Below are 12,500 nucleotides of genomic sequence, written 5' to 3' on the forward strand. Positions count from 1 at the left end.
CATCAGAGAAAATAACCTCATTATTAAACTGAACTGCTGACAGAACCGTTTACACCAGAGTCCATTCATTTATCAGTACATTTAATGCGTCAACAGTACTGCTAAGAATACATCAACAAGGAAGCTCATTTCGTCCGCTTGTATTCGCAATCTCATTCTTTCGGTCACTACCCAAAGCTCATGACCATAGGTGAGGGTTACTACCTAAAGCTCATGACCATAGGTGAGGGTCACTAAAGCTCAATAGCTCATGACCATAGGTGAGGGTCACTACCTAAAGCTCATGACCATAGGTGAGGGTTACTACCTAAAGCTCATGACCATAGGTGAGGGTTACTACCCAAAGCTCATGACCATAGGTGAGGGTCACTACCCAAAGCTCATGACCATAGGTGAGGGTTACTACCTAAAGCTCATGACCATAGGTGAGGGTCACTACCTAAAGCTCATGACCATAGGTGAGGGTTACTACCTAAAGCTCATGACCATAGGTGAGGGTTACTACCCAAAGCTCATGACCATAGGTGAGGGTTACTACCCAAAGCTCATGACCATAGGTGAGGGTTACTACCTAAAGCTCATGACCATAGGTGAGGGTTGGAACGTAGATGGACTGGTAAATCGAGAGCTTTGCCTTTCGGCTCAGCTCCTTCTTCACCACAACGGTCCGGTACAACGCCCGCATCACTGCTGACGCTGCACCGAACCGCCTGTCCATCTCCCGCTCCATTTTACCCTCACTCGTGAATAAGATCCCGAGATACTTGAACTCCCTCGCTTGGGGCAGTGACTCACTCCCAACCCAGAGGGTGCAATCCACCGTTTTCCGGAAGAGAACCATGGCCTCAGACTTGGAGGAACTGACTCTCATCCCGACCGCTTCACACAGTGCGTGCTGAAGGTCACGTTCTGAAGAAGCCAACAGAACCACATCATCTGCAAAAAGCAGGGATGTGATTCTGAGGTCCCCAAACCGGAAACTCTCCTCCCCCCGACTGCGCCTTGAAATAATAATGAATGTCACAGTGAAAGTTCTGTTTCTTTGTTAGCAACATGTTTTATTACAATCACAGTCAAATAAAGTTCATCTTTCGTAGTTCGGGGCGACGGGGTATCTCTCGTTGCTCGGGGCGACGGGGTTCCATGGCTGTTTCCGTGGAGCTCCGTCTTTATCTTTCTTCTCTAGAGGCTTCAGGTGGCAGGACAGGACCAGGTCTCTGAAACACACAGACACACACACTGAGCCTGGAACTCTTTCAAGGACCCTGGACTACCTCACACACCACCTGGAGGCTGTTCCAGGACCTGGAAGTGTTTTTTTACTGACAATAACAGTAAAAATGTTCCTGTTAAGTTCATCCACATAAAACATAAACATTTCTGTAAGTCCTCTGGTTCTCTGTCTTTAATAACTGGTGGAGTTCCTCAGGGAAACGTCCTGGGTCCTCTGAACTTTCTATTAAAGCTTATTAATATTTAAAGAAACAATCTAATTAATCCTCTTGTTCTGTCTTAAATAGATGATCTGGGATGTGTTTAGCCTAGCTTAGCACAAAGACTTTCTGATTTCATATCATCTCTGTCCTGTGACGAAGGGATTCTTCCCTGGGCTGCGGTGGAAAATTCAAAAAGTTACCTCCTAACGTCCTTTCCTAACCACTTCTCCTTGACCTCGACATTAAACGTCACAGAGTCAAGGAAAGATCGGACTCCACTTTCACTTAACAACGTCATTATGATGTCACTGATGTAGGTCTGTGACGCAGGACCTGGAGGTGTCTCCAGGACCTGGGTTACCTGAACTGGTTGTAGGAGGAGCCTCTCTGGCTGACGGCTCTCAGTTTAGCGTCGTTCTCTCTCTGATGTCGGCGTTCAGACTCGACCGCCGTCTGCAGCTCTCTCTCCAGCGCCAGGAAGTCAATGACATCATTTTCTGATCTCGCCATCACCTGATGTCATAACGGTTCAGATAGATGTTTACACTTAAAGTACAGAAGTCAGCTGCTTCTCCTGATCAATATGTTGAAGAAATGATCACATGATCAACATGAGATATTGATGGCACAAGACCAGAACCAGAACTTGAGCAGCACCTGACCAGCACCAGACCAGTCCCTGGAGTACTCTGTGTATGTGTACTAGTACTCTGTGTATGTGTACTAGTACTCTGTGAGGAGTACTAGTACTCTGTGTATGTGTACTAGTACTCTCTGTGTATGTGTACTAGTACTCTGTGTATGTGTACTAGTACTCTGTGTATGTGTACTAGTACTCTGTGAGGAGTACTAGTACTCTGTGTATGTGTACTAGTACTCTGTGTATGTGTACTAGTACTCTCTGTGTATGTGTACTAGTACTCTGTGAGGAGTACTAGTACTCTGTGTATGTGTACTAGTACTCTGTGTATGAGTACTAGTACTCTGTGTATGTGTACTAGTACTCTGTGTATGAGTACTAGTACTCTGTGTATGTGTACTAGTACTCTGTGTATGTGTACTAGTACTCTCTGTGTATGTGTACTAGTACTCTGTGTATGTGTACTAGTACTCTCTGTGTATGTGTACTAGTACTCTGTGTATGTGTACTAGTACTCTCTGTGTATGTGTACTAGTACTCTGTGTATGTGTACTAGTACTCTGTGTATGTGTACTAGTACTCTGTGTATGAGTACTAGTACTCTGTGTATGTGTACTAGTACTCTGTGTATGTGTACTAGTACTCTGTGTATGTGTACTCTGTGTATGTGTACTAGTACTCTGTGTATGTGTACTAGTACTCTGTGTATGAGTACTAGTACTCTGTGTATGAGTACTAGTACTCTGTGTATGAGTACTAGTACTCTGTGTATGAGTACTAGTACTCTCTGTGTATGAGTACTAGTACTCTGTGTATGAGTACTAGTACTCTGTGTATGTGTACTAGTACTCTGTGTATGTGTACTAGTACTCTGTGTATGAGTACTAGTACTCTGTGTATGAGTACTAGTACTCTGTGTATGAGTACTAGTACTCTGTGTATGAGTACTAGTACTCTGTGTATGTGTACTAGTACTCTGTGTATGAGTACTAGTACTCTGTGTATGAGTACTAGTACTCTGTGTATGTGTACTAGTACTCTGTGTATGAGTACTAGTACTCTGTGTATGAGTACTAGTACTCTGTGTATGTGTACTAGTACTCTGTGTATGTGTACTAGTACTCTGTGTATGAGTACTAGTACTCTGTGTATGAGTACTAGTACTCTCTGTGTATGTGTACTAGTACTCTGTGTATGTGTACTAGTACTCTGTGTATGTGTACTAGTACTCTGTGTATGAGTACTAGTACTCTGTGTATGTACTCTGTGTATGATCTAGTACTCTCTGTACTAGTACTCTCTGTGTATGAGTACTAGTACTCTGTGTATGAGTACTAGTACTCTGTGTATGTGTACTAGTACTCTGTGTATGTGTACTAGTACTCTGTGTATGTGTACTAGTACTCTGTGTATGTGTACTAGTACTCTGTGAGGAGCTACAGTCCTGCTAACGTTAGCTTCCAGGCTAACCTGCTAAAGCTAGCAGCTAACAGACAGGTGAAGCGCAGACTCGCTTTAAACAGCTCACCTGAAGGCTCTGTTCTGGTCACGTGTTCCAGGTGTTTCAGGTGTTTCACGTGTTTCAGGTGTTTCACGTGTTTCAGGTGTTTCACGTGTTTCAGGTGTTTCAGGCTCCTTGTGGGTCAGAAACAACAAACCGTCTCCATGACGACGGGGTGACGCGCTGCTGATCACGTGTTTGATGTGGTTCACTGGTTCACTGGTTCGGGTCACTGGTTCGGGTCAGGGAGGTCAGAGTAAACGGACCGAGGTCTCGGGACCAGCTCGGCTCGGTCTGTGTTGATGTCAGGAGGTGAGAACCCATAAACCCAGTCTGACTGAGCTGGGTGAACTGGTTGAAGCTGCTTCTTCTTCTTTCTGATTGGACTTCAGAAGCTCAGTGCTGCCGCCGCTGGACGGGAGAGGAACTACACCTCTGTGTAGGGACACCTGCTCCACCTGCTGGACCATGTGAGCAGTGCAATGCTTCTTATGTTTCCTATGTTTCCTCAATGCTTCTTATGTTTCCTATGTTTCCTCAATGCTTCTTATGTTTCCTCAATGCTTCTTATGTTTCTTATGTTTCCTCAATGTTTCTTATGTTTCCTATGTTTCCTCAATGCTTCTTATGTTTCCTATGTTTCCTCAATGCTTCTTATGTTTCCTATGTTTCCTCAATGTTTCTTATGTTTCCTATGTTTCCTCAATGCTTCTTATGTTTCCTATGTTTCCTCAATGCTTCTTATGTTTCCTATGTTTCCTCAATGTTTCTTATGTTTCCTCAATGCTTCTTATGTTTCTTATGTTTCTTATGTTTCCTCAATGTTTCTTATGTTTCTTATGTTTCCTCAATGTTTCTTATGTTTCCTCAATGTTTCTTATGTTTCTTATGTTTCTTATGTTTCCTCAATGTTTCTTATGTTTCTTATGTTTCCTCAATGTTTCTTATGTTTCCTATGTTTCCTCAATGCTTCTTATGTTTCCTATGTTTCCTCAATGCTTCTTATGTTTCCTCAATGCTTCTTATGTTTCCTCAATGCTTCTTATGTTTCCTATGTTTCCTCAATGTTTCTTATGTTTCTTATGTTTCCTCAATGTTTCTTATGTTTCTTATGTTTCCTCAATGTTCTTATGTTTCTTATGTTTCCTATGTTTCTTATGTTTCCTCAATGTTTCTTATGTTTCCTCAATGTTTCTTATGTTTCTTATGTTTCTTATGTTTCCTCAATGTTTCTTATGTTTCTTATGTTTCCTCAATGTTTCTTATGTTTCCTCAATGTTTCTTATGTTTCTTATGTTTCTTATGTTTCCTCAATGTTTCTTATGTTTCTTATGTTTCCTCAATGTTTCTTATGTTTCTTATGTTTCCTCAATGCTTCTTATGTTTCCTATGTTTCCTCAATGTTTCTTATGTTTCTTATGTTTCCTCAATGTTTCTTATGTTTCCTCAATGTTTCCTCAATGTTTCTTATGTTTCCTCAATGTTTCTTATGTTTCTTATGTTTCCTCAATGTTTCTTATGTTTCTTATGTTTCCTCAATGTTTCTTATGTTTCTTATGTTTCCTCAATGTTTCTTATGTTTCCTCAATGTTTCTTATGTTTCCTCAATGTTTCTTATGTTTCTTATGTTTCCTCAATGTTTCTTATGTTTCTTATGTTTCCTCAATGTTTCTTATGTTTCCTCAATGTTTCTTATGTTTCTTATGTTTCCTCAATGTTTCTTATGTTTCTTATGTTTCCTCAATGTTTCTTATGTTTCCTCAATGTTTCTTATGTTTCTTATGTTTCCTCAATGTTTCTTATGTTTCCTCAATGTTTCTTATGTTTCCTCAATGTTTCTTATGTTTCTTATGTTTCCTCAATGTTTCTTATGTTTCCTCAATGTTTCCTATGTTTCTTATGTTTCCTCAATGTTTCTTATGTTTCCTCAATGTTTCTTATGTTTCCTCAATGTTTCCTCAATGTTTCCTCAATGTTTCCTATGTTTCTTATGTTTCCTCAATGTTTCTTATGTTTCCTCAATGTTTCTTATGTTTCCTCAATGTTTCAGCCTCTTAGGATCAGTTCAACAGAGAGTCCTTTCTTTTTTTATCCTCATTCGTTTTTACTGTTACATTACTGATTCTAAAGCAGTCCCTGCTTTATGGTTCTGAATGTACAAACAAACACAAAGAAGAAGCTGGTAGACGGGTAGAAATGAATGAAACGTGTTTGATGAATGAAACCTTTCTTTAGCTCCTAAACACCTAACTAACTAACGAGTTCAGGTTCATGTGAAAAATATCCCAGAATGTCTGAAAACATATCTGAAAACTCCATGTGACTCTTCCGTCCTATAGGAAATATGATCCAATGCGGTTGCCATGGTAACCACATCACCACATGCGTCGTTGTAGCAGCCAGTTGTAATAATCAGCGACTTCAGTGTTAGCCACGCTAACACGGCTTCTTCTTCTGCGCTCTATATGTCTGTGTACAAAGGTCACCACGTACGCTGACGACCACACCCCTGTGGCTTCAAACTGCTCTCCAACCTCATGTTTGGGTAGTTTACTCTTCTTTATTTCTAACTCATGGAGCTTCAGCTGAGGGTGAGACTAGTCCATAGCGAGTCTCACCCTCAGCTGAAGCTCCATGGGTTAATATTGTTGTGACACCATCTAGAAATAAACTGGATTCATTTCAGTGTTTGGTTTTGGGTTTTTGCTGCAGGTGCATGAGGTCAGACAGAAGTTCAGAGGAAATCAGCCACTCTCACTTTCCATTCAACATGTAACAAAACACTAGTGAACACTGGCATACAGATCAGTTTCTTTTTATTTTACCTGTTAATCTTTCATGTTAACTTTGTTCTATATATCTGTAATACATATAAACTCAATACGATAAAACATACAGCATTTTACAGATTATCATTTCTACAATTCACCTGACAAACAATAACAGTAAAAATGTTCCTGTAAAGTCCATCCCTTATAAAACATAAACATTTCTGTAAGTCCTCTGGTTCTCTGTCTTTAATAACTGGTGGAGTTCCTCAGGGAAACGTCCTGGATCCTCTGAACTTTCTATTAAAGCTTATTAATATTTAAAGAAACAATCTAATTAATCCTCTTGTTCTGTCTTAAATAGATGATCTGGGATGTGTTTAGCCTAGCTTAGCACAAAGACTTTCTGATTTCATATCATCTCTGTCCTGTGACGAAGGGATTCTTCCCTGGGCTGCGGTGGAAAATTCAAAAAGTTACCTCGTAACGTCCTTTCCTAACCACTTCTCCTTGACCTCGACATTAAACGTCACAGAGTCAAGGTAAGATCGGACTCCACTTTCACTTAACGTCATTATGATGTCAATAAATCCAGGATGTGTTTAGCCTAGCTCCGCACAAAGACTTTCTGATTTCTGACTTTCTGATTTAATAATAATAATTAATAATCCTGTGACAAAGGGATTCTTCTTCTCTGGTGTATTTTGTATCTCTGTTTCAAACAACACTTAACTGTACATGACTGATTTTGATCCAGTTTTTAATACGAAGAAGTTATATTTATTCAAAACTCAAGTAAAAGACAAACTTGGTATCAACATTTACTAGAAAATTACTTTTCTGTGCAAACCTGTGTTTTCCAGTGTCAGTGAATGCAACACAGACTGGTGGTGATTGTATTGATCAATACTGGGAACGATCAGCCCTTACTTAACTACTGAGCCTTATGAACATGGACATAGTAGATATTTTGAATTAAATGACGGTGTCGGTCTGTGATTGTAGAGGATCCAGTGTTCCTCTACACATAGAAACCAAGACTGTATAGAAGAAGTGGGCGTGGCCCAAAGTTCTCAAGAGTGAAGCCAAAGCTTCATGTGTTAAAGCTGCATAAGGTATAAAGCATTAATTATGTTAATTAGATCCTGAGACCTTTGAATACCAGAACACCTGGAACTTTCCTTGGAAACAGAAAAGCACAGGCAGACTCACTGGAGACGGATGTGTCACGAAGGTCCAGAGTTCTGAAGGTTCTAGGGATATTTCATGTGTTCTTCAGTGGCAAAGCAAGCGAGACACTATTTGATGATCTTTTGGTCTGTTGTGATATTCCGGCTTGTCTCTAAGTATTCTCTTATCTAAGAACCGGTGTTTTAGGTGGTTCCACTTGGGTCAGATGATGTTTGGTTCCAGAGTTCTGGAACCTGTCTGAAAAGTTCTCACTCTACGTGAGATGTTGGGTTCTGGGTATTATTCAGGTGCCAAGTAGACGTGTTTTGTTTGGTCTGTTGCCTTGAAAGCAGAGTGAAAGGTGCTGGTAAAGGTTTCAGAACCAGTCCAGGGTTCTAAGTGGTTCTATTCAGGACCTAACTGTGTTATAAAGGGCTTGGTGGTCCTGTGATGAGGGCATAATTACTCAACAGGTTCAACGCCCCTTGAATCGAATGCCAATACAATATGAAAGAAGGAGATGATGTTTGGGTCCAAAGAGTTCTAAAGATTTCTAGAAGTTGTTGGGCCAATTGTTCCTCAAAGTGAGCTTTGGTTTCCTCTCAGGTTCCTGAGTAAGCGTGTTTTGTTCGGTCTGTTGCCTTGAAAGAGCAGCAAAGCTACTGGATAAAGTGTCAGACTGATCCAAGGTTCTACAGTGTTCCACACTGTGTTATTTTCATGTGAAAAATATCCCAGAATATCTGAAAACATATCTGAAAACTCCATGTGACTCTTCCGTCCTATAGGAAATATGTTCTATTTGGTATATTTGGTCTATTTCCTTTAAAAAAAGAGCAAAGCTGCTGTCAAATTATTCAAAACCAGTCCAGGGTTCTAGGTGGTTCAAGTTCTACTTGGATCATTTAAGGCACAGCGGTTAGAAAGAGGCATCATGATTCCAGGTTTCCCTGGTGAACTTGGGTCAGAGAGGAGGTGATGATTAGGAGGTGATGATTTGGTCCAAACTTTGTAAAGGTTCTCCAACACTTTGGGAGGTTTTCAGCAGGTTTCCTGAAGTTTGGGTACTCCCAGGAGTTCTCAGAGGGTTCTGGAAGGTCCCAGAGGAGCTCCAGGAGGTTCCACCTAACTGTGGGAGAAGACGGTGTGGAACTCGTTGAGCATGAGCTCCACTATCTGGCTCTGGAACACCATGTGGATCGTCATATTGGAGGACTCGGTCTGTGGGCGGAGCAACGTGGGGCCGAACACGATGGCGACGCTCTGAACCGACATCCTGTTGGACTCCTTGTGCTCGACCACCCTGCAGAGAGACGGAGACAAACCCAACAACGTGGATCCGGGTTCAGGGTGAACTCTCTTACATTCACAGGTCTGACAGGTCTTTATGCTTGAACATACGAACAATACTGCATCACATTTCTTTATTCAGTATCTCTTAATGAGAAAAGCTTTTGTTAAAATACCGACTCTACTCTGGATTTAAAAAGCCTTTAGTCAAATAAACATGAACAATCCATATGAAAGCTAAAGTCCTGATTTCAACCTTGGAGGTGGACTTCAGTTGTCCCGTTTTGACCAAACGGTGGTTCTAGTGTGAAAGCAAACGAACCCACCACGAGGGCAGCTGTGTGATTTTAGCATGATTACAGAAGCTAAACTAGCAATAAATGATCAGGAAGTGATCTTATTGATCTGTATTCAAGACCATAAGCACGTCAGCACCAATGTCTTTATTGATTTGATGATTAACAACTCTGTGTACTTTGTCCTCTGGGAGCTTCTCCACAGTCCTGTCTCCACCGTGACATATGGCTAATGATGATTATTATAGTTATTGATCAAAGAACATCTAAACTGTCCAATAAGTGCGGTCCCTTTCAGTCTGAAGGACTTCCTGTTTACTCCTCTTGGTTAAGGGTGAACAGGAACCAGACCAGAATTCAAGGACAACAATAAGTATCACGTTGTCTCTTGGTCCGGACCAGATGAACCCAACTACAGGAGTGGAAGGCTCCTCCCCCCAAACCCCTCGGGTCCATATCAAACCTGTCAACACCATATGTGCTTTGAGTGTTTGGAGACGCTGCTCACCTGCGCAGGTGTTTGAACAGCACCTCCATGGTGTCGTGGTTCGGCAGAGGCAGAGAGCAAACCAGGTCCTTCATGTAGGAGACTTTTAGGCTGTAGTCCTGGACCTCTGCAGGGCAAGAAACACACACAATGTCTCCTGGTCTTAGTGGTCTTAGTGGTTTAAATGTGCTCTGGTCTTAGTGGTCTTAGTGGTTTAAATGTGCTCTGGTCTTAGTGGTCTTAGTGGTTTAAATGTCCCCTGGTCTTAGTGGTCTTAGTGGTTTGAATGTCTCCTTGTCTTAGTGGTCTTAGTGGTTTAAATGTGCTCTGGTCTTAGTGGTCTTAGTGGTTTAAATGTCCCCTGGTCTTAGTGGTCTTAGTGGTTTAAATGTCTCCTTGTCTTAGTGGTCTTAGTGGTTTAAATGTCCCCTGGTCTTAGTGGTCTTAGTGGTTTAAATATCTCCTGTTCTTAGTGGTCTTAGTGGTTTAAATGTGCTCTGGTCTTAGTGGTCTTAGTGGTTTAAATGTCCCCTGTTCTTAGTGGTCTTAGTGGTTTAAATGTCTCCTTGTCTTAGTGGTCTTAGTGGTTTAAATGTCTCCTTGTCTTAGTGGTCTTAGTGGTTTAAATGTCCCCTGTTCTTAGTGGTCTTAGTGGTTTAAATGTCTCCTTGTCTTAGTGGTCTTAGTGGTTTGAATGTCTCCTTGTCTTAGTGGTCTTAGTGGTTTAAATGTGCTCTGGTCTTAGTGGTCTTAGTGGTTTAAATGTCCCCTGGTCTTAGTGGTCTTAGTGGTTTAAATGTCTCCTTGTCTTAGTGGTCTTAGTGGTTTAAATGTCCCCTGGTCTTAGTGGTCTTAGTGGTTTAAATATCTCCTGTTCTTAGTGGTCTTAGTGGTTTAAATGTGCTCTGGTCTTAGTGGTCTTAGTGGTTTAAATGTCCCCTGTTCTTAGTGGTCTTAGTGGTTTAAATGTCTCCTTGTCTTAGTGGTCTTAGTGGTTTAAATGTCTCCTTGTCTTAGTGGTCTTAGTGGTTTAAATGTCCCCTGTTCTTAGTGGTCTTAGTGGTTTAAATGTCTCCTTGTCTTAGTGGTCTTAGTGGTTTAAATGTCTCCTTGTCTTAGTGGTCTTAGTGGTTTAAATGTCCCCTGTTCTTAGTGGTCTTAGTGGTTTAAATGTGCCCTGGTTTCAGTCTTTGATGGAGGATCGTCTGTTTACTGACGGATGGCAGCGATGAACTTGTCGAAGCAGCTGAAGGGGAACAGCGGTTCTGGAAGCTCCCGCAGGAAAAGCTTCAGAGCTCCAGTGATCACATGGATCTCCTCCCACTGTCCGTCCTCCAGGTCCAGCTGCTCCTCTGAAGGGACAACAGGGTCAACAGGGTCAACAGGGACAACAGGGTCAACAGGGTCAACAGGGTCAACAGGGACAACAGGAACAACAGGGACAACAGACAGGGACAACAGGGACAACAGGGACAACAGACAGGGACAACAGGGACAACAGACAGGGACAACAGGGACAACAGGGACAACAGACAGGGACAACAGGGACAACAGGGACAACAGACAGGGACAACAGGGACAACAGACAGGGACAACAGGAACAGGGACAACAGGGACAACAGGGACAACAGGAACAGGGTCAACAGGGACAACAGATAGGGACAACAGGGAAGAGACAACATAGACAGTGAGGACAGACAGACAGACAGTTACCATGATCAGCTTTGTGTCTCAGTTTCTGGATCACAGCCAGGTTTCCACTCACTCTGTAGATCCCGTCCACATCCAGACCTGAACACATTCACAGTTACACACTGATCAGTGTGTGTGTGTGTGTGTGTGTGTGTGTGTGTGTGTGTGTGTGTGTGTGTGTGTGTGTGTGTGTGTGTGTGTGTGTGTACCTCTCCTCTCCACAGCTCTGATACACTTCTCTACAAACTTGGGGATGGTGTTGTTCTCTCGGTGACAGAGTGTATCCAGGTGACATCCGAACACGTTGTCTGGACACCAAACAGGAGACAGCTGTGAGCATCTCACTCTCTGTAGATGTTAATGTTGTCGGCGTGTCACCATGGCAACAGCCTGCAGCATCACCTCACCTCGGATGTAGCCTTTCTCTTTGACGCTCTGCAGCGTTGGTCTCCGCTGGAGGAAACGCCGGAGTTTAGTCCGAACGCGCCGCTGCTCTGAGTCGACCGTCCCCGAAGAACTCCTGGTCGCTGAAACACGGAAGAAGAAGAAGAGGAGGAGGAGGAAGGTGAAGAGGAGGAAGAGGAGGAAGAAGAGGAAGAAGAGGAAGAGGAGGAAGAAGAGGAAGAGGAGGAAGAAGAGGAAGAAAAGGAAGAGGAGGAAGAAGAGGAAGGTGAAGAGGAGGAAGAGGAGGAAGAAGAGGAAGGTGAAGAGGAGGAAGAGGAGGAAGAAGAGGAAGAAAAGGAAGAGGAGGAAGAAGAGGAAGGTGAATAGGAGGAGGAAGAAGAGGAGGAAGAAAAGGAAGAGGAGGAAGAGGAGGGTGAAGAGGAGGAGGAAGAAGAAGAGGAAGAAAAGGAAGCGGAGGAAGAAGAGGAAGGTGAAGAGGAGGAGGAAGAAGAGGAAGAGGAGGAAGAGGAGGAAGAAGAGGAAGGTGAAGAGGAGGAGGAAGAAGAGGAGGAAGAAAAGGAAGAGGAGGAAGAGGAGGAGGAGGGTGAAGAGGAGGAGGAAGAAGAAGAGGAAGAAAAGGAAGCGGAGGAAGAAGAGGAAGGTGAAGAGGAGGAAGAGGAGGAAGAAAAGGAAGAGGAAGAAGAGGAAGAAGAGGAAGAGGAGGAAGACGTGTCATCAAAACTTCTGTACACCTGTTACTCATAATGTGTTTAACCTGACGCTAAATGCATCACTTCATTGATCCACATTCACAAAGACTTTTATTTTGAAGTGAC

General features: G+C 42.6%; 2 protein-coding genes across 2 annotated transcripts in view; both read right to left on the reverse strand.

The window, feature by feature from the left end:
• Window positions 1–1,046: 1,046 nt before the first annotated feature.
• Window positions 1,047–3,692, reverse strand: ccdc103 (coiled-coil domain containing 103). Its single transcript, XM_054608158.1, has 3 exons — window positions 3,605–3,692; window positions 1,798–1,949; window positions 1,047–1,217 (listed from the first exon to the last, which is right to left on the reverse strand). The coding sequence occupies exons 2-3, from the start codon at window positions 1,944–1,946 to the stop codon at window positions 1,085–1,087; spliced, it is 282 nt and encodes a 93-aa protein (XP_054464133.1). The 5' UTR covers window positions 1,947–1,949; window positions 3,605–3,692; the 3' UTR covers window positions 1,047–1,084.
• Window positions 3,693–6,382: 2,690 nt separating this feature from the next.
• arhgap27l (Rho GTPase activating protein 27, like) overlaps window positions 6,383–12,500 on the reverse strand; it is a 29,720-nt gene continuing 23,602 nt past the window's right edge. Inside the window, 6 exon segments of the mRNA XM_054607336.1 lie at window positions 6,383–8,818; window positions 9,610–9,715; window positions 10,806–10,940; window positions 11,302–11,379; window positions 11,490–11,588; window positions 11,688–11,807. Coding sequence (XP_054463311.1) covers window positions 8,641–8,818; window positions 9,610–9,715; window positions 10,806–10,940; window positions 11,302–11,379; window positions 11,490–11,588; window positions 11,688–11,807 — 716 coding nt within the window. The 3' untranslated portion in view covers window positions 6,383–8,640.

The sequence above is a fragment of the Anoplopoma fimbria genome, chromosome 11, assembly GCF_027596085.1.
Source record: "Anoplopoma fimbria isolate UVic2021 breed Golden Eagle Sablefish chromosome 11, Afim_UVic_2022, whole genome shotgun sequence".
NCBI classification, from domain to species: Eukaryota; Metazoa; Chordata; class Actinopteri; order Perciformes; family Anoplopomatidae; genus Anoplopoma; species Anoplopoma fimbria.

Excerpts from the sequence above, each read along its gene's own strand:
- ccdc103 (XM_054608158.1), bottom strand. The coding sequence starts at position 1,946 with ATGGCGAGATCAGAAAATGATGTCATTGACTTCCTGGCGCTGGAGAGA. Across the intron at positions 1,218-1,797 it reads TCCTCCTACAACCAGTTCAG|AGACCTGGTCCTGTCCTGCC; the intron begins GTAACCCAGGTC and ends TGTGTGTTTCAG.